The sequence below is a fragment of the Dicentrarchus labrax genome, unplaced genomic scaffold (genome assembly GCF_905237075.1).
Source record: "Dicentrarchus labrax unplaced genomic scaffold, dlabrax2021, whole genome shotgun sequence".
NCBI classification, from domain to species: Eukaryota; Metazoa; Chordata; class Actinopteri; family Moronidae; genus Dicentrarchus; species Dicentrarchus labrax.
In genome coordinates this window covers 16,596,240-16,621,918 of record NW_026136715.1, presented here as the reverse complement: position 1 = coordinate 16,621,918, position 25,679 = coordinate 16,596,240, and the positions used below count along the sequence as shown (strand labels likewise).

Sequence of the window (25,679 nt, the reverse complement as noted above, 5' to 3'; positions counted from 1 at the left end):
AGTAGAAATTGTAAAACACAAAGATTTAAATGAGATTTAACATGTGATTGATATATATGATATGAGAATAGTTTCTCTTAAAGGACACTACTTTAATAATATACTCCACAAACAACATACAAACACACAAAACATGCAGCATCAGATTTACTTCATAAATCCAACTACGTTTAACAGTAAGTTGTTGCTATAAAATTGTTTTTTAATTCCGGTAAAAGTCTTCGTGTTCAATTGTTCAACGGAATATTTGCTCCGAGATAAGAGGCAATTTATCACCATATTGCATGTTTCTTATCTCCAGCTGATACATGATATCAAGTTATGCAGAAGGGCATTTTGGAGACACAACCTTGATAAGTTGTATATAAGGGCTGGACTCTGCGACTGGAACTTCACTCGTTGAGTCCAATTGACTGTCATCATGAAGTTGCTCGTTGTGCTGTCAGCCCTCGTGGCTTTCTCCGAATGCTTCCATAAGTAAGTCTAACCTGACTGGTTTAAAAGGAACCTGTTCCTTCATTCCTTTGACATTTTACAACTCAATAGGCTGAATTGTTGAATGACAATCTTTCCATCTAATATTCCTGAGGGAAAATCTAAAGGCCAGTCTGCTTTCAGCTATTGCAAACTTGCGTAAAGCTCTATATAGAGCTTACATTGTGATTTCTCCAGCTATAAAATGCTGGTCATCTGTGCATTTTGCTAATTCTTTTTTCACCTTTTTTGTGTGTAGGATTCCCCTGATCAAGGGAAAGACTGCCAGGCAAGCCCTGCAGGAGAAAGGATTATGGGAGGAGTACAGGAAGATGTATCCATACAATCCAATGGCCAAGTTCATCCAGTCTGGTACTGAGTCCATGACCAACGATGCTGACGTAAGAGACTATTTAGACTAGGTTCATCTTATTGTTGGTCTTGTGTAGCCTCTGGTTGAAGGACATATATAGCTGTATGTCTCTTAATGCACAAATAACATATATTTAATGTTATGGTAAAGTATGTTGCTGCAGAACCCACAAATGTAATGCTTTGAGTCAAGTTGTTAATCTGCATCTGTTAATTTGTCTTGCGTCCCTCTAGTTGTCCTACTATGGTGTGATCTCCATTGGTACCCCTCCTCAGTCCTTCAGCGTCATCTTTGACACCGGCTCCTCCAACCTGTGGGTCCCTTCAGTCTACTGCTCCAGCCAGGCCTGCGGTGAGTATTACTGAGACGACCACTGTAACCTGGGCTGTAATACAATTAGTTGTCCTTGGGGGTTAAAAAGCGTTAAGGATCTGGATGGTCTGTTATTTAATATAGTACTGTATATAAGTACAGTTTTGAGGTACTTCCATTTTATGCTACTTTATTCTACTTTTTACTCCACGGCAATTATTTGACAAATGCTGTTACCTGTTACTTTGCAGATTCATATTTTTTATATACAAATTATCTTATGAAATATAATACACAGATTGTTAGACTAAATTACTGTATAGTATATAGAAGGGTTTTTTGGCACATTTGAAAAAGATACCATTTCTCTGCAGAGAACCACAGGAGATTCAACCCACAGCAGTCCTCCTCTTTCAAATGGGGCAGCCAGCCTCTGTCCATCCAGTACGGCACTGGCAGCATGACTGGGTATCTGGCCAGTGACACTGTTGAGGTAACCAAAACAAACAAAACAAAAACGCATAGTCTATTTAGACTTCAAACAGGCATATCTCCGTGGTCTGTTGAACTGTGACTGACAGCTGTCCTGTGTGTCTAGGTGGGCGGCATCTCTGTGGCCAACCAGGTGTTTGGAATTAGCCACACAGAGGCTCCCTTCATGGCTCACATGGTCGCTGATGGTATCCTGGGATTGGCCTTCCAGTCCATTGCCTCTGACAACGTTGTGCCTGTCTTCGACAACATGATCAAGCAGGGACTGGTGTCCCAGTCCTTGTTCTCCGTCTACCTGAGCAGGTACTGAGACAGGATGGAAATGTGTGGGTTGTGAACATGTCTGTCATTTCCAGTGGCATTAAATGTATGTATGACATTTGTTGTTTTAACTCTCTTATAGCAACAGCGAGCAGGGCAGTGAGGTGGTCTTCGGTGGTGTTGACAGCAGCCACTACACCGGACAAATCACCTGGATCCCTCTGACCTCTGCCACCTACTGGCAGATCCAAATGGACAGGTACAAAGACAAGACAAACTAACCACAAAACGTAAGATGCACTAAGATTCCTAGCCTGACTGTGATCCACCTCTTGCTGTTCCTCCTCACAGTGTTACCATCAATGGACAGACTGTGGCCTGCAGTGGTGGCTGCCAGGCCATCATTGACACTGGTACCTCCCTGATCGTTGGCCCAACCAGTGACATCAACAACATGAATTCCTGGGTTGGAGCCTCAACCGACCAGTACGGAGAGGTGAGTCATACCATCATACCATACCATGTGAAGGAAATTTTCCCCATTTTCTGAACCCAGAGTAAACAGACATTTAGTGCTCTGACGTCAAAACTCTCAAATAAAAATAATGAAACAGGACTTGCTTACTTGCTTTAGCTGGAAACCTGTAATACACCAATAAATACAACTTCTGCTGCTACACAGTATTCAACTCTGTGCATGATGTTCTTCTCACAGGCTATGGTGAACTGCCAGAACATCCAGAGCATGCCTGATGTCACCTTCACTCTCAACGGACACGCCTTCACCGTCCCTGCATCTGCCTACGTCTCTCAGGTTAGTTAAACCATTGCAAGCCACTGCAACAGAAAATAATAAAATACTACAATGAAGATTTTGGGGTAAATCTATTATCTTGTGTCTTTCCACAGAGCTCCTACGGTTGCAGCACTGGCTTTGGCGGGAGTGGCCAACAGCTCTGGATCCTGGGAGATGTCTTCATCAGGCAGTACTACGCCATCTTTAATGCCCCATCTCAGTACATTGGTCTGGCCAAGTCTGTGTAATTGAGTAAGCTGAAGAATGTGCAAGATTCCATGTAGGGGTTGATGCAAGTGGAAAGTATACATGTTATAGCTGCCATTGCATTAAATTGATTAAAGCAACTAAAAGCATTCTATGTATTTTTGTGTCAGTCTGACTGTGGTGACAACAATGGAGATCATATATCAGTAGAGCAAAAACCTCTTTAGTCGCCTTAGTCTTGTGTTACAGTGCTGCACTGAAATGTCACAGGAATAAGGATCTTTCAAGTCTGTTCATTTATTTGCTCTTAAGAGAAACTTGACCTTTTATAGAGAATACAAAAAAGGACTGCCAACTGCTTTTTTGTGTAAAGGAAGAACAGGCCAAGAATAGAATATCGAGCGGCTCTCAGAATAGTGGAGGGCCAGGCTGTAATCGAGAAGAAACTGATAAGGACAAACACTGATATAACAAGAGATAACCTGGTGACATGATCTGATAACTGTGCTGCAATCTCAACCTGTGAATAGGACTATAGTGTTGAAAGGGACTTAGGGAAGACGACATGGAAGCAAACACAATTTTCTTAATTTAACAGGTTTTTCACAACAGTGTTTATTGCCAATATCATTTCAATAACTTCTCATTTACATGAAGAACACATGATATGTACACTCAAAGGAGTAGTTCAGTGATTTAATATTACACAACCATATTCAAAACAGACAAAAGAACATTTATAACCAAAGCAGCAGTGAAGACGTCCTTAATTTTGGTCCAATATGGGTCAAGATCTAAAACTGTTGGAGCCTACATTTCCCATAATGCAACAAAATGCATCTTTTTGTTAGAGTCTTCCTCCTTGGTTATTGCATTTCAAACTCTACACAGGCTGACCATGTTCTAACTAATACATTGACATCTGTGTGAAAGATCAATGGAGTTCCCTTTAAACGACCAGTGTGTAAGATTTTGTGGCATCTAGTGGTGTAGTGGAAGATTACAACGCCCTGGAAACTCAAAACATTTTAAAGGCCCTATCTAAAGCCAGTCTTCGGTTTGTCCTTTCTGGGCTACTGCAGAAACAATGCGGTTCAACATGGTGGACTCCATATAAGAGGACCTGCTCCCTAACAAAAACAGTTCATTTGAAAATAACGAAAACGATTCCTATATACAGGTGATTGATTACACACTATGAAATGAAAACATAACTATGAATAATATATTTAATTTCTGCCTAAAGATCCCTGCAAAGGACCTTTAGAAACACAGTTGCGTGACAAATTAAATATGTCCCATTAAAAACAGAAACAAACCAAAATCTTCACATGAATTAACTAGTGGATTGCCAGTGTTGAGTACTCCACCATACCATCATGCTCTGCACTCCATGTGGAGTCAGGGGCTCCCGCTTGTGTTTTGTGCATCCTCAGGTTTGCATACACCTCTGTCGGCTTCTGGTGAGCTCTGAAGTCCACTGTTGTGTAGACTATGCCACTCATTTCCTGGGGAGGGACAAACTTTGTTAAGAGACAGCAGGTTGTAGAGGAAGTTTGAAGCACAAACATTCAATCTGCTTTTGAAAACAAGTGACAGTGAGTCATAGAGGCTACATGTTCCCTGTTTAGCACTTACCGGGGCCTCTTGTTTCAGTGACTCACACAGAGTTTCTCCATATTTGTCTACAAAGAAAAACAATATTGCTTGGGTTTGATTTACACATAAACACACTGTTTGCTGTTTATACACATAAACAATGCTTACCCGACTGTTTACGTTTTGCCTTGACTCTGCAGCAAACCACACCAATAACTGAAGTGATCAAAATCATCACTGTAATGGACACAATGACAACTAACGGCAGGCCAAAACTCCAGGGAACTCTGAAAAGGGGAAAAAAATACACTGCATTCAGATTAACTATTACTTTATTCGGCCGGTGAGCAACATGAAACGACTAATCTGCAGAGTGAATACCCGGGACTGTCACTGTGGTCCTGTGCCAGAACAACCCCAGTGGAGTCTGGGAGTGTCGTGAAGGTGTTGGGGACTTTGATGGTTGTTGTCAGAGAAGGCTGAGACTGGTGACCTGAAATCTCTGCAAAATGTAAGGATGTCAAAATCACTTTTAGGCAATAATTTACAGTTGTCTCCCTACTTTACTTGGAAAAAACTGCAGGTTTTGCCCTAGCACTATTGTACACACAGAGATTATTGCATAATAGACATTTATAACTAAATAAATGAAGATTTTAAGACTGCTTACCAGACACCTCGACATAGTAATCACTGTAGACTCGGTTTTGAGTTCCCAGCACAATACATCTGTAATAGCCTCCGTCCACAAGCTGCACATTCGATATTTTAAATTCCACCCAACCGTCACTCTCAGTTTTAGTAACTCTTCCTTTCAGTAAATCACAGGTGTATCCTGTACTGTCCAGCAGCTTGTAACATCCTCCTGGGTAGAGTTTACAGCAGGACTTGCTGTAGCTATTGTAAAAGGAAGGGAACGCAAGTCTCAGCAGAATGTGTTCAAACTCCTCAATCCTCTGCTGCCCTTTTAGTTGAGGGATATCTGGAAAATAAACATTTATTATTATGTCATCGCAGGCACTGAATAACAGAAAATTATTACATTTGCCCTCCCGCCACCATACCAAATAAAAGAAACAAGACAAATGAAAACTTCATCTTCAGTGTAGTGCTCATTGAGGCTCAGCACTTTTTTTTGACAGTTTTCCACTCTTTTTAGAGGATCTGAGGCCCCTCCTTGCTGGAGAAAGGAGGAAGTTGTCAGTTCATCAGCTGGAGGGAACAGACCTCACGAGGCTGCCTGTGTGGCACACTTCTGATATATTTCATTTTTCTTTTTTAAGTACAAGTTACTATTTCTATAATGTAGCTGTGCAGAGGGTGGACACAGCAGCAGGAGCACATGTATAGTATGATACCTTATACAATAACTCTGTTGAAACTAATGATGATGACACTGTCAGTAGGATGTTGATGAAACTCATTTATGAGTTCATAGTTTGTGGTGTGTTTGTATTGTATTACATTACATTGCTCAAGAGTTCCTGTCAGTGCATTGCTATTGCAATAATGTGGGCACATGCTGGAATCGTACATTATTATGAAATATAACACCACAAATTACAGCCTCACGAGTGGCATCAACTTATTTCTGATAAAGTGTGCAAACGGAGTGATTATTTTGTAATGGCTCGCTTTTATTGTGTCCGTTATCATTATAATAATATTTTAAAGCAGGTATGATTACATAAGAACAAAATCTGGACATACAATACACAAGTATAGACAAAGTGATTTATTTGGTGTCAGCTTTCAGCTTATTAAACATATTCACCAAATCAACACATATCCTCCATCACGGAAAAGAAGACAAATGCAAAAAGTATGTACATATTAATATTCAGTAAACACAATGTTGCAGCATTCTAGCAATTAACAAATCTGATTACAGATCAAAAACAAACACTCCCTTTTTCATCTCGCTCCATTCAAAAACTAAAAAGTTCATTTGGACGCTCTATATATTTTCTAAAACATGATATAAGCCATTTTGATTTTCTTTGATAACATTGTCTTGCAAATGGAAGCAGTTGAGGCACGTAAACACAAATCCTTTTTAATATTTACAGAACAGACCAACCTTGCTTAAATTAACTCTTAAATGCTCAGCCCCTATGATTAAGTTAGAAGCGATGGGTGCAATAGTTTGAATTTACAAAAAAACTGTTGATCTCATTAAACAGTGCGACCCCCCCCAAGCAGATGATACTGTGGAGGAGATAATACTTCAGTTCACAGCCAGCTGAATGCATAAATATGTTGAGGTCACTGTACTTGTCAGCTCATAGTGGTTTGTGTTGGTTCTGCCCTGTGCAGGTTTGCACCCCGGCAGCTTTAAAAAAAAAAACGTCTATTCGTCTGTGAAGGTAATGACGTCATAGTGGATGCCTTGCTGCTGCAGCTGCTCCAGCTGTTCAGGTGTGGCTTCAGTGTAGACTGTCTGCGTCTGCGTCATGGCTGCGTCTGCTACGGCTACAGGAACAAAGATTGTTTTTTTTATTGTCAAGGTGGTGTAGTTACTGTTGGTGTTCATCATAGCAGTGATTTCATTGCTCATGTTATTATCAAGTTTATAATTATTCTTAATGGATAATAAGATCATGAACGAGTCACCAATGGACCACATAGGTTGTTTGATATGTTTTAACCCCTTAGATTAGAGAAGATGCATGTTCACCATTTTCCAAAGCATCCACATTTCAGGAAGGAATATGAATCAATAAGATTTGAAAATCGACTTGCAGATAACTTAGCCACTGCTGGCTCCTTGACGGTGTGTTTAGTACACAGATATCAATGTTTTCAAAGTCAGCTGCCAAAGAATTGTTCCAAGAAGATTCACATATTCACATTAAAACAAGTGAAATGCCTTTTGGCAGATGACTTTCTCTCTCTTTTGGGTTTTTTGACTGACTTTTTTTCAGTTTTTATTTGATAGAGTAGCTGATTAGTGACAGGAAAGTGAGGAGAAAGAGGGGATGACAAGTAGGAAAGGGCTGCTGGTTGGATTCAAACCAGGGCCGCTGCAGTAAGGACTCTGCCTTAGAACATGGGGCACCAGCTGACTCTTAGATGTGCATGAGAGCATCATGAAATCAGCAATGCATGCTATAATAGTGAAAGTGTCACAAAAAAACCCAACGATCAGTCCAATTGAGTCTAAATAAAGTCTAAAATCTCCACAAGCTGATTTTTATCTGATAGATTTTAACAGTAAAGTGAGAGGAAATCAATAGCTGAAAGGTCTTTTATAAACCTAGAAACATGTGGTATGCTTTGGAAAATGTTACAAACTCAGGCATGGTCTTTCATGAATTCGGTAAATATAAGCAATGTGTAACAGTGTAATGGGTGACTGAATATAGAACATAGGAAGTGCAATCTGTTCCCTAAGAGAGCCAACCTGTGACAGCAGAGTGGGCAGCAGCCTCCAGAACTTCAGGATTCACTATCTGTTGCTCCGAGCTCACAGGCAGGTATTGGATCTGACCGTCATGACTTACAGCAATCTGAACACATAGAGCACATGGAGCAATGAGTAATTTTTAAAACAAAAACCTCTTGCTGTAGAACATTTTAGGTTATCTACCTCACTTTTTCAAAACCAGCTGTATCTCTAACTGTACAGCGTTCTACGTTACTAATATCTGCCTCACCTGCTGCTCCTGCAGAAAGGCCCCATCACTCTCATACTGGATGATCTGTCCATCTGGCATCTGAGGAACAGAAGAGCAGTTAGTAAAGACATTAACACCTTAAAACACTGCAGTTATTGTGACTTCTTATGAGGTTAAAACACTGACCTGTATGTGGTTGCCATCAGCTACTACTACATACTCCTGAGGGATCAAGTGCTGCACTCCATCCTGTGAGATGATATACTGAACCTGAAACACAAACGAGTTGAGATGAAAGAATATGATATGGGCTCTTTTATATAATATTTCTGATATTCCATTATTGTACATTAAAGGTCCAGTGTGTAATATTTAGGAGGATCTATTGGCAGAAATGGAATATAACATCCACATGTATGTTTTCATTAGTAACTAATCACCTGTAAATAGGAACAATTTTGTGTATTGTGATAAACCGTTCTATCTACAGATACAGCGGGTCCACCATGTTGAACCGCCATTTTACTTAAGTAGCTCAGATCAGACAAACCAAACACGGGCTGTAGAGAGTTTTGTAGAGTTTTTCTTAAGCACTTAACAGCCCGTTCAGTTAGCTGCAAGATGCCACTAAATCCTTCACACAGTTCCTTTAAAACATGAAGTTGTGGAATCTAAAAATGGCTCTTACCTCAGTCACCTGGTTGTCTCCTGTCATCAGGTGCTGAACTGTCTGTCCGTCTATGGTGGTGATCTGCTGGATGTATGTGCCCTCCTCCTGATAAATGTACACATTAATGCTTTTAGCTATAAAATGCAGAGTGGCAATATACTTAATTTATATTAGGTTACAAGTATGTCCAGTATAGTAAGAATGCTGGTACCTGATCTGATAGTGCCTGTTCTTGAGCTACAATGATGTGGTCCTGTCCCAGAGCCTGCAACCGCTCTGGAGTGATCACCGTCTGATGTGCCTGCAGGGCTGTTAGACACACACAAACACGTACATTAAGTTAGAAATGTTTTTGATTTTGTTTTACACTGAATGTTAGTACCCGGTATCATTCATTGATTTTTATTTTTTCAGTTGTGTATTATGTTGCGTTCCTTACACTGTAGTGTGGCCAGGGCCTCTTCATCACTGTTGACTATGATGGTTTGCTGAGATGTGGCGGTTCGGTTCTTGCGATTGGGATGATCCTGATTGTGGAGACGCTCCATGTGAAACTTCAGATGGCCATTACGGTTAAACCTGAGACATCGGACAAAAGAAACATTGCAGTCCAATGCACATATGTGGCAAAATAATTCCTAAGTTTCCTGAAGATTAAAATGAGTTATGCACCCACCTCTGTCCACAAAGTTTGCAAGAAAACGGTTTCTCGTTTGTGTGTGTCATCATGTGTCGCCGCAGGTCTTTCTTGTTCTTGGAGGCAAAGCTACAGTTTGGACACTTGTGAGGGCGTAGATAGGAATGCAGCCCCATGTGAGTCTAAAAAACAGGATATCAATCCCATTCAGAAAGGGTGGAGGTCAGAAGAGGGGTTCAGGACAGAAACACTTTTGAAATGACAGGAACGCCTTAAAATAGATCAAAATGCCAGTGCCTAATATTCATATGACTGTCATAACAGCCCCCTGTGGAAATCTAGGTTGGTGATTACTGTCTGTGCTTTTTCAATAAAAACAAATATGTTTTGATAAAATAAAACAGGGTTGAAGACAGTGTTGCACAATTTAAGAAAGACTCACCTTGACCTCAGGCCAGGAGGTGGAGGTGAAGTCACAATCAGGACACTTGAAGGTGCTGGGATCCAAGTGCGCCCTCTTGTGGTTTTCCATGTCGGAGCGTCCGTGAAAAGACTCCATGCATATTCGGCAGGAAAACCTCTTGGTGCTCAGACCGGGAGAGCTCACAGCAGAGGGAGAAGCCGGAGCTTCACTGCTCAGCTGACAGAAGACAAACGACGCAGTCAAAGATGAGGAATACTCAGTGTACACAGATCTACACCTGCCAAAACAACTGATCTCTTGCACTTACCTCCACCTGTTGCAAAACACCATCAGGCAGTGCTGAAGTAATGTAGTACTTCTCGCTTTTCACGCTCTCTGACCCAGAGACTTCTGCAGCCTGAGAGGGACTGCTCTCACCATTACTGCAAAGACAGCAGTTTTTGTGACATTACAGACTGTTGAGATATCATAAAGTTCATCAAAAAGTCCTACATTCAAGTTACACCTAAATTAATCTGTTTCTCCTAATCAGAGACAATCGGACAGTGTGTTATGTTACCTGTATTCAGGGCTTTGATTCTCTTCAGCAGCCTGTTCCACCACACTGAAGTCCCCTCCGCCCTCATAGGCTTCGATGGCAATCTGGGTGAGCTCTCCTGCGTCGGAGGTGGCTGCCTCGTAGGCCTCTTGTAGCACCGTCTCACCGTTCTCAGACACATGGAAGGTCACAACCTTTTGGGCCTGGCCCGGCGTTGTGGTCACCGTACTCCACGCACCCTTTTCTAAAGCTTTGCCTTCTGACTTCAGCACTGCCACCTGAGAAGCATAAGCAGAAGTCATTTTTTTTGCTTATTTACATATAAATGTCGCCCGCTTATTTAAACTAAAGTTTCTTGATGAGCCGTAGCACAAACCTGTAAGGCATTTCCAACCAATTCCCGAGCATTGCTCATATTCAGCAGCAGGTCTAGGGCATTCTGGGCAGATAGATCACTGGATTCAGCTGAGGAGTACATGGAGTAAGATGTAGCATTTGTCCTTAAGGTGACACACCAGACATACAAAAAATTGTCTTAAATGACAAGACGACTGACCTTGTTCGTAGATGATGGTGGTGTTTCCCATTGCGTCCTGGGATACTGAGGCATTTTCTATACCCTGCATGGCTTGTAGTGTCGCAGAATCCACTGCAACCTAATGAAGGAGGGTGAAAACAATCGTCACGTTTATCACCTCCCAAAATCACAAGATACTGTATAACATTCTCAATTGAAATCCGAATTGTGCCTGAAATAAATAACAGACTCACAATAGTGTTCTGCAAGCCCTGAGGGTCATCATGTTGTTGTTTGAGCTCCTCTATCTGCTGTAGGGTGAAGAAAGGTCTGCGTCGCCTCCTCACAGGCTCCTCGGGATGAGCCACAGACCACTCATCAAACGCCTCAGGGTGGCGACACTGCACATGTAGACGCAAGTTCTTCCTGTGCTTAGTCATGAAGTGACACATTTCGCAGGAGAAAGGCTTTTCTCCTGTATAGGAAACATATTTACATTGTTATATTATATATTATATTACAGAGTTTGTACAGTGTGGACCTTAAAACATGCTCAGATTCATGACGTGAACATGAATGATCATATTAAATAAACATTATGAAAGCCTTTCTGTCACACTGACCTGTGTGTTTGATAGCCAGATGGGAGACCAGGAACTCCTCTTTAGAAGTGGAGTATTTACAGTAGTCACACTTGAAGGGCCGATCATTGGTGTGGGACAGTTGATGGTTGAGCAGCAGCTTCTTGTTGTCACAAGTGTAATCGCAAAATTCACACTTGAACCTGGCACATGCACATCCACAAGTTATTAATTATGATGATATCATTGTTACTAACACCAAACAAAAGGACCAATGTTGATTCATTATGGTATATTCAAATTGCTAATCAGACAGTTCTGTTACATGTTAAATACAGACTGATAAAATAGAAGGAATAAAGGTTTTTAATACTGACTTGCTGTCTCCGAGACTCTGGATATGGGTCAGTAGGTGCATTTTGAATGTGTACCGTTTCTTGAAGGATTTGCCACACTGCAGACAGAAAGGCTTCTTAAACAAGAGTTGTGTAGTAGAGAAAAAAGTCCATAAAATGATATGTGCACTCACTTTCTTGTAAGGATCATCACAGTTATGCACAACAAAATTGTTCTATAGGGCACTCAATCGTGCATTCAAAGAAGGAAGGGAGATTATAACAGCATATTAAAAGGTGTAACAATTTTGCCCTGAAATCATACTAACTATGAATCTTTTCAAGAATTTCTTGTATTATATGTCATTGTCCAACCATTCTGTACATTAGAAATTAGTACAAAAATGCACAATATACTGAAAGAATGTATGGGAAGTCACTACATTGTTTGTAAGGGAGGACAAGGGGATGACATCTCTCCTACAGTTGTCACTTATCAAACACTGTGACAAATCATTTGTAACTTCTGGTTTAAAAAAACCCTCAAATATTAGTGTTCCTGAATTGTGCAATCTGGTGTTTGAATCATATCTGACCTTGTCACACATGTGTGGTTTCTCTGAGCTGTGGGTCTTCATGTGCTGGGTCAGTCTTTTTTGCATGGGGTAAACCCTGTGACACACAGGGCAGAGGAACTCAGACACCTTTGGTACCTGTAAGAATGAGCACAAAAGCCACAAAGCTGATTAGTTAAGTGGCCTAAAAGCAGGCAACAACCAGCCAAAACAGAAACAGACTGCAGTAACATAAAGATCTCTATATTATTCTTATTATTATACCATGAGCACGCTAATTAACCCTCACTGAAATATGGAAAATGTCTTACCAACTCAGTCTTTCTTTTCCTGCAAGATGGAAAAGAAGAAAAAAACTTAAATGTAAGAGGCCAAACGTGTTCTGTATTAAGAATCACTTGTTGTGTATGTACTGTATGTTGTTACTCTAGGAGTTACTTACTTGTCTTTGTTGTGGACTGCTGAATGGCGAATGACATCTTTCTTGTAGACGCTTGTGTAATCACACTCCTCACACTTGAACGGCTTGGTGCCCTCATGATTGAACATGTGTTCCTGCAAAACAGCCCACAACACTTTTAGGACAATGGAAGCATGCTGAGTAAACTGAGGTCAAACTGAGGGGTGTTGGGACCTTTTTCATCCCAACTGACCTTGAGTGAGGACCAGCGCTTGCAGCGATAGTTGCACTGGAGGCACTTGAAGAGCTCAGGGTCATTGCCTTCATGAGAGTCCACATGGAAGCGCAGATCTTCTTGAGTGAGGAAGCGAGAGCCACAGATCCAGCAGTTGTGAGGTCTCAGGAGGGGTTTGAGGGATTTATAGTACCGACTGGAAGATAAAGAAGAGAAAAAAGAACAATTAGCTTGTTGTGAAAGTTATGTAATGCTATTTGTAAGACAACTTTGTTTAACAATTAGATTCTTACTTTCGATTTATGTATTTCTTATATTTCTTCCGAAGAAAACGCTTTGAGGGTCGGCCTCGTTTTCTCTGGAAGAACTCCTCCTCTGGCTGTGTGTTGGACGAGGGGTCTTTGTTCTCAGAGTCTGATTGGCTTATTGCTGCATCAGCTGTTTCTCCATCGGTCACCATAGCAGGACCATTGTTTAACCCGGAAGAGCTTGCCTCTTCAGGTGCACTGGCATCCCCACTAATCCTGGGCTTCTTAGCAATGCTCTCTGCTTCTGTAGCAAACATTTGAAAAAGACAAATGAAAAGACTGCAACCTAAAGTGTGTTTGGTGTATGCTCTCGTGTTTTCTGTCAAAACTGAAAACCAACCTTTGCCACTGTAGCCTTCATCTAGAAGGCTGTACTTCCTCGGGCGGCCAACCTTACGTCGAGGACGCCCATGAGAGGAGGAAGAGATAGGAGGAGTGGGCTTCTTCAGAATGGTAGGTGGTCTTCCATTGCAATCTTCATCTGCTGGGTTGTAGTCACTATCCTCTGGGGATAAATAAAGGAGCAGGGAGTGAATGATAAGTGAATGTTATCTTTTGACTGATTCACTAACTAATGAAAATCTTCCTGACTGACCTTCAGGATCATCAATAGCACCAGCATCCACAATATCATCCTCCTCTTCTTCTGCTTGTTGGGGTTCAGCAGCTTTCACCTTTGCTGCCTTTCTCTCTTCAGCTTCCTCCTTCTCCGCCTGCCGACGGGCCAATGTCTCACTTTTAGGTGGTCGTCCACGTTTGCGCTTCTTTGGCATGTCCCCTGAAAACCATACAATATACCACAAAAAAAAAATCAAATCCAAGATAAATAACAATAGAAAAGGTTTTTGTGATACATAATGAACTGTACTATTGTACTTTACCTACAGGTTTGAAGTGTTTGTCTCTCATGTGGTTAATAAGTGTGTCTTTAGAGGCACTCTTGTATGGACACATCTTACACTTGAACTGCTGTACAATCACTACTTCCATCATCTCCTCCAACTCAGCCAGGTTTGGTGGTCTGTCTCCAGAGCCTTCTGCCACTGTTGATGTCTCCATCTCCCTGACCAGCCCAGCTTCATCCTGAGGCCCCTGGGAGCCCTGGGGCTCCTCTTGGCTAGGTGAGCACTGTTGGGTGAGCTCAGGCTCTGGATTGGAGGTGTATGTCCCACTGCTGCTGATGTAGGGCCCAGACTGGCTCTCGCTGCACTCCAAAGCCTCAGGAAGCCCGCCTGAACCTGCAGTGTCTGCCAGAGGGTGGTCCGATGAGGAACTGTCATCGGCATAAAGAGAGGCCTCTGGGCCATTGCTGCTTTCCATGTAACAGGAGTGCTGGGGCTGCTGTTGGGAGTGCTGCGGTTGGTCTGGATCCTGGTTTTGCTCGTCATCTTCATCATCGTCCCTTGCTTGGTACCGAGAACAACCTGGTTGCTCAGAGTCTGCAGCTGCAACGCACTCCCCTCCATACTCAGCCCCATACTGCCGACTTGTTTGGGTCCGGTGGTCTGCACTACTGTCAATATAACTGCGTGAATGATGCGGCCGCTCTCCATCATCCACCGCACACTCCAGATAACCAGCGCTGCACTCCACCACATAGTGACCTCGGCTGGTGGGGTTTGAGTCAGCCCCACTACATTCCACGTATCCAGGAAGGTCCTGGTCACTGTTATCCCCGCTGTAGTCAGGGAAACCTGACTGGGAGCGAGTCTGGTCGGGTTCCTCGCCTGAACACTCCACATAGGAAGATGAAGACTCCCCTGTCTGGTCTGGACCATCTGCACTGCAGTCCATGTACTGGGAGGGATGGGAGTGCTGGGGCTGGTCAGGTTGACTGCTGCTGTCCTCTGGGTAACCCGAGTGACCGGGCTGATCATCAGGCTGGTCAGGATCAAGGTTACCCTGCAGGTCTCCCTGGTCCAGACAGGTGGATGTGGGGCCTTCTGCAAGAGCTTCTATGGCTATACGATCAGAGAGGGCCGAAGATGACATCTGGGCTACCATAGGAGCACCTATAGCGGGCAAATACATATTAAGGGATTGTACAAATTATTTAAAAGGATTGTTATCAACTTAAGTAGATTTCAAATTACTTATATAAAAACCCACTTATTAGAGGGCTAAAATGAAGTTGGTTCATAACAAGTTGACATAGAAAGATTAAATCATTGCTCTATAAATACATCCTGTCTAAGTAACATCCCACCAGAATATTCAGTATATTGTTTTTATTGAATATAAACATGGTGACAATGTTTTAATCGACTTTAAAAATGTTTTGAAATGAGTTGCACAATTAGTGAGTTAGCAGTAACAATAGCACACTCACCATCATCTGGTCCTTGTAATATCAGATACTGGGTTGTTTCTGCACCTCCATCTTCTGCACTGGTCACAGCAATGCAACCTAGTAGAAGAACCATAGATACGATCAGATATCTGCTACTTTACGGTAAAATAATCAAACTGACACAACTCTAAAGCAGCCTGTGTATGATATAACAGATGATAGAGTATCAGTGGAAATACCATTCATGATGTCAGGGCCGATGGTGGACTCTATGATCTTGTCAATGGCAGACCCCAGATCTGACGAGGTAGAAGCAGTTGAGTCAGAAACCATCATGGCTCCTTCAGACACAGCACTGGAGTGGACCAGTACTTGCGCTGACTCAGACACCAGCACTGACTGAGTCACTGTGGAGACACTGGACACGCTGGTGGACTGGGCCACTGAGGAGGAGTCTGGGAGGTGGACTGATGAAACTCTGACGTCTGTACTGGAGCTGGTTTCTGGGATGAAGACCTGAACAGGGAGGGGCAAGAGCATGATTTCAAGAAACTTTTGTCATGACAAAAGTCTGACTGCTGGTTTTGGTTGACTTTAATATATGATTGTTAACACACATGTGTACACAAAATCATCTTTTTTACTTACCACAACTCCCTCTGAGCTCTGTCCCACATGGCAGTCAGACTCCGGGGCCTGTGCATGCGAGGCAGCAGCATCACTGCTGTCTGCAGACATGGCCTCCGATGACTCCATACCCATACCACTTTCAGACGGCTCCTCCATCCCTGAGGGACCTGCGTCACTGCTGCTCTCCACCTCATTCTCCTCCGAATCCATAACTATCCACAAAAAATTTAACATTTGAAGTTTGTGTGATCTTTATAGCATGCCTTTAGTTCAGCTAGTTCACTGGTTACTTGCAATAGGGCAGCTCTGTTTGTCATTAGTGTTAAGAGTGTTAAACATTAAAGTATGGAATGCCTTTTAAAATACCAATAAGAGCTTGAAGACCTGCAGACATCCTGGATGGAGAAACATTTATAAACTTTCTCAACTGTAAGGAAGTAACGAAGTATAATGTTGGAAAAGGTAACTTAACGTAATCAAGAGAAGATTTTCTAGTGAACATGATATTCTCTTTCTTAAGTTTATTGAACGTTGCCTATATGTAATTGAGTCTAACAGAAGGGCAACAAACTTGAGTTTTTGCATTCAATGTGTCCATTTATATGGATATGAATTTTTTTATGTTGTACCTATGGTGGGTTTGTAATAATGTAAATTCCTTTATATTTCCTTCAAGTTTGAAATAGCTAAGTGAGCAATATTACTATCAAGAGGTGGAAAGCAACATTTACTCAGGTACAGTTGTGATTTCCTGACTTTTTTTTTTGTGCTTTTACTTAACTGCATTTGATGGCTGCAAGCCACCATACATTTTTTATTATATATTTATCCATTCAACAATTTATATTATTTTTGTTTTGAGTGTAGCATAAAGGGACTACAGCTTGCATTTTGTTGTACAATGATAAATAAATGAATCCTTAAATTGTGATACAATCAAACATTTACTAACGTGTCTATACTTAAAATCAAATCTTTTGCTCCAAAGCATTTTATACATGGTGCTTCTCCTATAATAACTACAGTAAAGGATGTTGAGTTTAACCTTACTGATGTTCATCCATCACTTAAACAGTGTTAAGTGTACAGAACAATGTTTATTTCAGAAAACTACTACTTTTTCTCAGAAGTAACATAGTAAGTAACATTTACTGAACAGGCCTTTCATGACTGCCAAAATAATAACAAACTTTATTAATATAGTACCTTTAAAAAAAAAGGTAAAAACAACAAAAGATCAGAACACTACGAACCCCAGCAGCATCAATAACAAGATATATAATTAAACAATAAACACTGTAAAACACAGCAATAAATGAAAAGATTAAACAATAAGACCATGGCATGTAAAAGGGTCACAGGAAGGCAAGACTATAAAGGCAGAGACTTAAAATAAGTGATATCATTTGCCATCCAGATCTGAAAGTCTGTGCCACAGTTTGGGGGCTCTGATGGTAAACAATCTGTCACCTTTGTTTGTTAATCTTGTTTTGGGATCCACCAGGAGAGCTAGCTCTAGTGTTTATCACTCAAGGGCGTCAACGCTGGGTGTGAATTAAAGGTCTCCAACTATACTGGGGATAACAGTTCACGTTTCCACTGATCAAGTATGACCATGCTTGTAAAAGTACACCAGCCAAGTTATTGACAAACTCGATGCCAACGATAAACAAGCCATGGGAGTATAGTGAGAACCAGCGATAGGTAACGTTAGCTTTTAGCTGGCTGAGTAGCATGAGTGGTCGCCGTTAACTCAGTATTAGTTTTCTGAGGCTGCAGGTCAGATACAAATGTCTCCCACTAACAACAATGCTTTTAAAACACAGTCGGGGTGAACTCTATCACGTGAAGAACGGGTCACTGTTGACCAAACCAAGTCAACCCGTCGAGTGTAGCAGTGTTCAACACAACGCGTGTTAGCCGTTCAACAACGGGCCTAGCTGCCCTTCACCCTGCCTGCTCCGCGTCGCCATTTTACACCAGGCAGCCCCGTTTTACACTCAGGCATTCTGAAAGCTCTACTGGGGACCTCGAGGGCCTCAGCTGCGGCAGACCGCCCAAATGTTCTCCCTGAAGAAAATGAAAATATTTTCCCTCTCCGCCTCCACAATCTCCACGCTTTATTCTTACCGTATATTTTCGTGTAGAAAGGTATCCTTCGGTGTAGATGCTCTAAATAGAACAGAAATTAGTAACCGATAATTGTTGCTTCATTCTAGTCGGGCGCCATGAGACTCTCCTCGCTTCCTGTCCGTGCAACCGGATCTTATTTATTGTTTTTGTTGAAAACAGACTCGTTGTTAAAACAAACATTGCTATATTTACCTTTTTGTTTTACGGTTTGTGTTTAATTGTATATTGGTCGCTGTATGTTGCTTCATATTCGGTAAATGTGATGTTTATAATCACTTAGTGGACTATTGTTTTTAGAGGAAGGCGTATTACGCAATTTGATGCGGAGTAATATGCATCCACTTAGCGTCGTTGTTTCAAGCGTTGACGGTGTGGTTTCAAGACACTGTTGGTAATTGATACAGTAAAGTAATGACATTACATTTCTGTAGCCCATGCTGTGGCTTATACATGTATGCTCTTTTTGTTGTGGGAACGTTAAAATAATATATATTGTGTGTGTGTGTATGATAGTGCTGTCAGGTAATCAATGTACCCATCAGTTTATCAGGTGTAATTGGTGAATGATAGAGACAGAAGACAGTGGTATATAGTTCTCTTGAATTTTCTTTATTGCATTGAAAGTTAAAACTTTAATACAAAACACATCAGTCTTATAAATAATTTCAGTGAAGGAGACATGCATTGTCTTCCAGTGCAAGTAATTGGCTTTGAAGCCATTTTCAGAAATACATATAGAATTATACAAAACAAACAAGCCTTAGGACACAAAAATAATATTAGATATTGATATAAATACCAGAATAATCAAATACTGTTAAAGAGTCTGAACCTGTCAGACATAAAGAAATTATTTAGCAAATCTGGAATCTGATCCAGGTAGCTTTTGACAATATTTTAGTTATTATGAGTCTTAAATTTTCAACCAATTTTCACTTCACAGATTATAGGCTGAGGGCAGGGCAGTGCCAAAGATTGCAATTTCCTTTGCTTTCCTTTGGGCCTTTCAACTTATTTTTTGGCCAATGCTGTGTGTTATAGAATTAGCCAACATTAATGATGGCCAATTGTTCACATCCCAGAAAGCACACACGTCATACAACAGCTGCTATACACGAATACTGCATCTCATTCTCCCTGACACCTGCACAGAGGAGAGAAATAGGTGCTACCACATTACAGACGATTTCCAGCTCATCCCTGTGTGTCATCTCCTCAGTAGCGAAGGTTTGAAGAATCGGAGCACTTGAGGAGGTCATATTTCACATAGCCAACACGATCCACCTGCCTGCGGGAGTTCATACGCCAGTAGAAACGGTCCCGGCAGAAGTAGAAGTGACCTAAAGCAGAAATCACAATCAAAATGAGGATTCTTGCATGCAGCAAGCTAATATTATTGGCCAATTTTGTTCATTGAGCTTAGTAGATATGTATGAAATTGACAGGTTTATTTACCGTTGTACTGGAAAACATCATGAGCATCATTGGGGACGCCACCAAAGACGGCATCTGTGTATCTGGGGTACCCTCTGTCGATTTTCTGGGCCTTCACATCAAGCCTGTGTTGTCAAAATCATACCAGAGAAAGTCATTAAAACAGCAAAATCAACCAGTTGACCTTAAATCACAGACTTTTATTATGTAGCTAAAAATAACCACAGTGGGGGTGGTGTTTAACTGGCTTCCTCCCAACCGGATTTCCAGATATAAATATGCTGAAGGCACAATTTTAACTCACCTCCAGAAGTTCTCCCCACTGAAGAGCAGCACTTTGCCTTTCCCCCTCGGCAGCGCTCCCTCCACCTTCTGAATGTTGTTAGGGAGGCCGAGCTTCTCTATGCTGCGGGGACCCAGAACACTCTGCCCAGTGTACACCCAGAATCGGGTCCCTATAGAAAGAAAAAAATTATCATTATGAAAATTGTCTGCACTTTTAGTTTAATTGTAGGTAGTCTCTCAAACACTGTATAAGCTTTATTACCTGAGAAGAAGTACAGTTTCTTGGTCAAAAGTTCCTCAAAGGCAGAGTCAATGACTGCTGGCAGAGCTGGCCACCTCCCAGAAATGGCAAATGGTCCCTTGGGCCCTTCCTCACTCGTGCTGGGCATCTTCCAGTATTGTCTGTTGATCAACACATAAAATTAACACGTTAACACTGCCAGTTTGTGTTCATGTTGCAGCTTTTACTTAGAATAGACTGATTCACTCACCCGTCCTTGAAGAAATGTAATTCTCCCTCAATCACGGTGATGGTGTCAAATTTGGTGAACTTGCAGGGATCTTGGCTCGGATCCACAGGTCTTGTGGTGGTAGGGATGGAGGGGTCAGTGGTGTCAGGCCCCTCTGTAGCGTCAGTCTCATAAGGGTAGGAGTCAGTGGTGGGGGATTCGGGCTGAGGTGGGGTGGGATCAGGGCCTGTTTTGCTTCCTGAACAGAAAAAAAATAGTGTTGGTTGAGAGGAACTGTTGGAAAGTTGGAATTTTAAACATTTTAATGTGATAAATGATAAAGCAGTTTGTTGTGATCTTACCATAGAGATACTGAATGCCTTCAATGTCGTCTTCATGCAGGGAGAAGTTTTCCACATAGCTGTACATGGGGTACATGAGAGCATCTCTTATGTTGGAGTGATCCAGGCCAAGGGCATGTCCAAACTCATGGGCTGCCACCAGGAACAGACTGTAACCTGGAACACATACAGCAAGGAATATTAATGAATGTCAAGGTTGGATACATATATACAGCACTTTAACTACTTTCTCTATTTTATATTTATGCTACTCACCCTGGTCAGGACAAAAGCCCCATTTCTTGTCATCATCGTAGCTGTCAGTGGTGGCGCACCACAACTTTCCATCTCCACGTCCCTCACTAGTGCAGGAGTCATACTCTTTACCCAGGAACACGAAGGGGAAGTGGCAGACCTCGCCCTCAGAGTTTCCACCAATTACAGCGGAGTCTGGCCAAACAAAGTCATAACAACAACAGTAAGAAAACAACCCATTGTGGCAGCACTCCACAGCATTTGTGCATTGTGCTTCCTGTCACTTACCACGAGTGGGACAGAATCCATATTTTATGTCCCTGTCAAAGTTGTCTGTGGTGGCACACCAGCGGTAGCCATCGCTGCGGCCCTCTGTGGTACAGCTGTCATATTCCTTCCCCAGGAAGACAAAGGGAAAGACGCACTCAGCTCCGTTCGCGTTTCCTCCAAATGTGTACAGAACTGTCAGGATGAGAATTAGGGGGGAGGATGAGTGGGTGAAACAAGTCAGCATGTCAAAAAAAAAGGCAAATGTCCTCATCTGGCTGACCTCTGACCTATGATATCCCTTGTAGAATAAATTGTCAAGCTTACGTTCACTTGGGCAGAAGCCGTATTTCTTGTCTCTGCCGTAGTTAGCTGTGGTGGCGCACCATGGCAGGTTGTCCGATCGACCATCAGTGGTACAGGTTGTGTAAGATTTGCCCTCGAAAGTGAAGGGGAAGTGGCACATGGCACCATCTGAATTCCCATAGCGAGTCTTCACAGCTTAGGTGACAGAAAAGTTCAAATATTTAATGCAATATATAAAGTCAACACCAGGGGGAGTCAGCCTCACATTAATTGTTGATGGTGGAGTAATATGTTTTGGTATGTCTAATTACCTGGTCCTGTTCCCAGAGTCCAGTACTCATCATCGTCAAAGTGGGCGTCTCCCTGCACACCATCACCGGGGGGATAAGCATGGGCCAAAAGACCATCCTTACCATCGAATGGGTATGGGTCTCCGTGGTCTGAACAGAAAATTTAATTTCTCATCAGCCTTTGATTTTAGACTTGTGTTTTGTACCAAATTACAGTTGAAATATCAGTATAACTACACAGATGAAATGACCACAATACAAACATACCGGCTTTTCCAAATGAAATCATGATGTCAGCCGTCCCGTCAAAGAGGCGGGTAAAAGTCAGAGGAGTCACATCACTCCACACCTTGAAGGCTCTGGCGAAGGCGTCATCGATCAGAGAACTCTCCATATCTGGAGAATAGTTAAGGATCCTGTGGAGAAGAGCAGAATGTCATTATTATAACTGACAATGTAACTGAAATAGTTGGTGATATATCTCCTTCACAAACTTTGCATTATAAAGCACCAGCATTGTAATGTCATCAACTCTAGTAATAGATTTGTTCTCTCTACTCACCTGTAAGTGACATCTTGATGGTCCCATTTGAGGTCTCCGTCAAATGTTTGGTAGTTGGCCACATCAGGAACTCCACAGCGGGGCCGTTTCATGGCCTCTATGGTGGACCAATCCAAGTCTCCAGTCTCCTCCAGCCCCATCTGTCTCTGCATCATTTTCAATGCCTTTTCTTGCGATGTCATAGACTGGAAGCCACTGCGCTTCTGCGTCTCCATGTAGCCAAACTTCTTCAGATAATTCTAGCAGGACAATATGAGAAACCACATTAATGACTGTGTCCTTATAAAGTAAACTTTAGTTTGCAAAACAAAAAAACTTGTTTTTGTGTCTCTTGTATTTAGAAGACAACTTTTTTCATTAACATTATGATTGGGATCTCTGTTCAGGTAATTACTTCCCTGCACAGCTTGATTGCACACAGTTTTAGGAATTTCACTCCATCAAGACTAAATGAACCATCTGCTACTCACTTCTGCCAGCTCCGTATCAGTCATGTTTTTGATGATGTCTCCTGGGAAAGTGACAAAGACGGACTTGAGGGGAAGGCTCCATCCATCCTGAATGCTTATCCCCAGAATTAAACACACAGCTAAAGCACAGTATCTCATGATGAGATCTTCTGTAGATTTCTACAAAATATTCACTAAGACTTGCAGAGCACAAGCTCTCAGTTAGACAAAAGAAAATTAAAAAAGCTTCTCCACTGAAGATCAACAGTGTTTCTCCTTCAGTGTTGGCTTCCCTCTTTGTTTTGACTGGTGGCTCTTGTTGTTGTCTCTGCTGTGTGCCCTTGGTTGGGGTTGTGGACCTTGTTTTTATGCAAAGTAACGTCTTAGTCACTTCACCTCGCTCCCGCCTACTGCTAACCTCAACCCTCCCACTTACATCTTGACAGACTGTATTGGTTAAATGAACATGGGGAAATTCCAAAATATCCACATTTAGCTTTACCTAACAGCTAATGAGTGGTGAGCTAATTGTTCTTTTTTGGAGATATGTCAACCTGGATGGGTGTGGTATTGACTGAACAATGGCAGTGGTTGACAAATTATGGTGGCAAATTATTATGGTTGCATTCATATTATTGTTAATATAATAATCCATGCTGCCAGAAAACCCACAAAAACTATTAACCCAAATGACAAATTACTACTACTAGTTATCTTAAAAATTTGCATCATAAAACTGGTAAAAAAAAAAAAAAAAAAAAACATATACCTAAAGAGAGCATAGATGCAGTGCTTAGATGCTCATTGTACATTGTTGTTGTCATCCTTTTAATTTCTGTGAAAAGCTTTTCTTGACATGTTAATGTATTTTTACCTAAGTAAACACACTCATCATGGGATCCAGCCAGACACTTCCCTTCTCTCTATGCTTAAAGTAATGATATAAAAAAGTTTGTTTCCTAACCTTTTTTTTTATAAATAGAAATGTGTTTCCTCTTAATCTATAGTTGGGTAATAAAATGTCAAACTAGGTCAAACCAAAAGTAGATTCTTACAGAATAAATGGGAAAGAAATATTCTGGCTGTTAAATTATATGTTTTTAATTTTTCATGACAAATAATTGAGGTGATGAAGAAATCTCATTGTATTTAAATGTGATTGGCCATAGTTTTGGAAAATACCTGCTTCATCATCACTATACACTGCTGCTGATGCAACATCCCTAAAATTACACAATTCATTAGCAATGGTTTATACGCCTTATGTTGGCAATAACTGTTACACATCAAATGTTTCTGTATTTTTCCTACAAAAAGGATCTTACTTCTCTAATTAACAGAAAATGAATCATTACGTGTGATGACATGCTGAATTTTCAAATTTCTCATGTGTATATCTCTGTAACATAACAGTTTAAGCCATGTGTAAAAAACAACACAGAAATCTTTACTTTTTATTCTAAATACCATCTGTGCAAGGGCTAATCTGTAATCTGTTTAAAATACCAGCACTGTGAAGTAGTGTTAGTATGCTGAGCATATCTTGATATTTTGGGCTATGTGAGTATCAAGGTGTTGTGGGCAAGGATGTGTCTCAGCCAGCATATCATGACTCACTGCGTTCCCACATGAATGACCAAAACTGCAGATGAGGGGCTTTTTTTCAGTGAGCATGCTGCTGACATCCTTTCTTCCCATGCAAACATGTTTACTTAGTTGTACTGCTGTATTTTCAGATGCAGGAAAATAAACAGCGCTCATTAAAGTTCCAGTGTGTAACATTTAGGAGGATCTATTGGCAGAAATGGAGTTTAATGTTCATAGGTATGTTCAGTGTATAATCAAAATAAGAATTTTTTGTTTTCGTTACCTTAGAACAGCGATCTCAAACTCAAATTGGTTTGGGGCCACTGCTGGTATTGTCATCTCATGTGTCGGCCACTTCAACGTTTAATTACCACAAGACATTGAAAATATTTCTATAACATCATACTTTTTTTATAATCTTTGTTTTCTTCAGCCAAACACCAAACAACGGCCCAAAGTTGCTTTCTTCTTATCAATGATTTGTACACATTTGTGGACACCCTTGACCTTTGCCATTATTTTGCCAAATTAAATCTTTGCATCTCTTTTATTTGCAATTAATAAAATCAGTTTCAAATGCAGTTGATGTTTTTATATTCACTTCAGTGTGATTTGGAAAACCATTTTTACACAGGGCTTGGACTTCAGTATTTCAACATGGAATATTAGTTAAAGGACCAGTGTGTGGGATTTAGTGGCATCTAGCAGTGTAGTTGCAGATTGCAAATCCCTGACTCCGCGCTCGCTTTTCAATCCTGAGAGAGAAACTACGGTTGCAGGGAAACGTGCAAAAAATGGCCCTATCTAGAGCCAGTGTTTGATTTGTCCAATCTGGGCTGCTGTAGAAACATGGCAGTTCAACATTGTGGCCTGTAGAAAAAATGGCTCATTCTAAGTTAACGAAAAACAACTATTTTCAGGGGATTATAGACTAATGAAAACATACCTATTAATATTTAATTTCTGCCAATAGATCCTCTGAAATGTTACACTGGACCTTTAAGTGCACATCTGCTCTCACAGTGACTTGCCTTTTATGGTAAAGGCAAT

At 41.3% G+C, this 25,679-nt stretch overlaps 4 protein-coding genes across 5 annotated transcripts; 1 reads left to right on the top strand and 3 right to left on the bottom strand.

Annotated features, from left to right (window-relative positions):
* The first annotated feature begins 368 nt into the window (after positions 1-368).
* LOC127377873 (pepsin A-like) lies at positions 369-3,064 on the top strand. Its single transcript, XM_051426151.1, has 9 exons — positions 369-477; positions 734-875; positions 1,081-1,198; positions 1,534-1,652; positions 1,758-1,954; positions 2,055-2,171; positions 2,264-2,408; positions 2,628-2,726; positions 2,822-3,064. Exons 1-9 carry the CDS (start codon positions 422-424, stop codon positions 2,954-2,956), a joined length of 1,128 nt encoding a protein of 375 aa, XP_051282111.1. The 5' UTR covers positions 369-421; the 3' UTR covers positions 2,957-3,064.
* A 450-nt stretch (positions 3,065-3,514) lies between these two features.
* Positions 3,515-5,817, bottom strand: LOC127377270 (uncharacterized). Its single transcript, XM_051424998.1, has 6 exons — positions 5,579-5,817; positions 5,185-5,496; positions 4,896-5,016; positions 4,683-4,801; positions 4,554-4,600; positions 3,515-4,423 (listed from the first exon to the last, which is right to left on the bottom strand). Exons 1-6 carry the CDS (start codon positions 5,628-5,630, stop codon positions 4,256-4,258), a joined length of 819 nt encoding a protein of 272 aa, XP_051280958.1. The 5' UTR covers positions 5,631-5,817; the 3' UTR covers positions 3,515-4,255.
* A 417-nt stretch (positions 5,818-6,234) lies between these two features.
* Positions 6,235-18,654, bottom strand: LOC127377153 (zinc finger protein 335). 2 transcript variants are annotated; one of them, XM_051424814.1, is made up of 28 exons: positions 18,402-18,654; positions 16,290-16,483; positions 15,881-16,157; positions 15,681-15,758; positions 14,233-15,363; positions 13,947-14,129; positions 13,692-13,856; positions 13,337-13,595; positions 13,062-13,239; positions 12,851-12,963; positions 12,720-12,738; positions 12,430-12,546; positions 11,876-11,952; positions 11,541-11,701; positions 11,172-11,392; positions 10,957-11,056; positions 10,777-10,865; positions 10,422-10,678; positions 10,170-10,284; positions 9,881-10,078; positions 9,478-9,620; positions 9,241-9,380; positions 9,013-9,110; positions 8,820-8,906; positions 8,318-8,401; positions 8,171-8,230; positions 7,918-8,023; positions 6,235-6,986 (listed from the first exon to the last, which is right to left on the bottom strand). In XM_051424814.1, the coding sequence occupies exons 2-28, from the start codon at positions 16,479-16,481 to the stop codon at positions 6,865-6,867; spliced, it is 4,770 nt and encodes a 1,589-aa protein (XP_051280774.1). In that variant the 5' UTR covers positions 16,482-16,483; positions 18,402-18,654; the 3' UTR covers positions 6,235-6,864. The 2 variants fall into 2 exon arrangements, with proteins under 2 accessions (XP_051280774.1, XP_051280775.1); XM_051424815.1 differs by lacking the exon at positions 18,402-18,654 and adding an exon at positions 17,742-18,262.
* A 338-nt stretch (positions 18,655-18,992) lies between these two features.
* Positions 18,993-23,389, bottom strand: mmp9 (matrix metallopeptidase 9). The gene is made up of 13 exons (XM_051424817.1): positions 23,064-23,389; positions 22,594-22,832; positions 22,299-22,447; positions 22,053-22,181; positions 21,763-21,936; positions 21,457-21,630; positions 21,190-21,363; positions 20,935-21,090; positions 20,615-20,831; positions 20,386-20,525; positions 20,143-20,293; positions 19,860-19,963; positions 18,993-19,744 (listed from the first exon to the last, which is right to left on the bottom strand). Exons 1-13 carry the CDS (start codon positions 23,199-23,201, stop codon positions 19,620-19,622), a joined length of 2,070 nt encoding a protein of 689 aa, XP_051280777.1. The 5' UTR covers positions 23,202-23,389; the 3' UTR covers positions 18,993-19,619.
* Between the last annotated feature and the right edge of the window lie 2,290 nt (positions 23,390-25,679).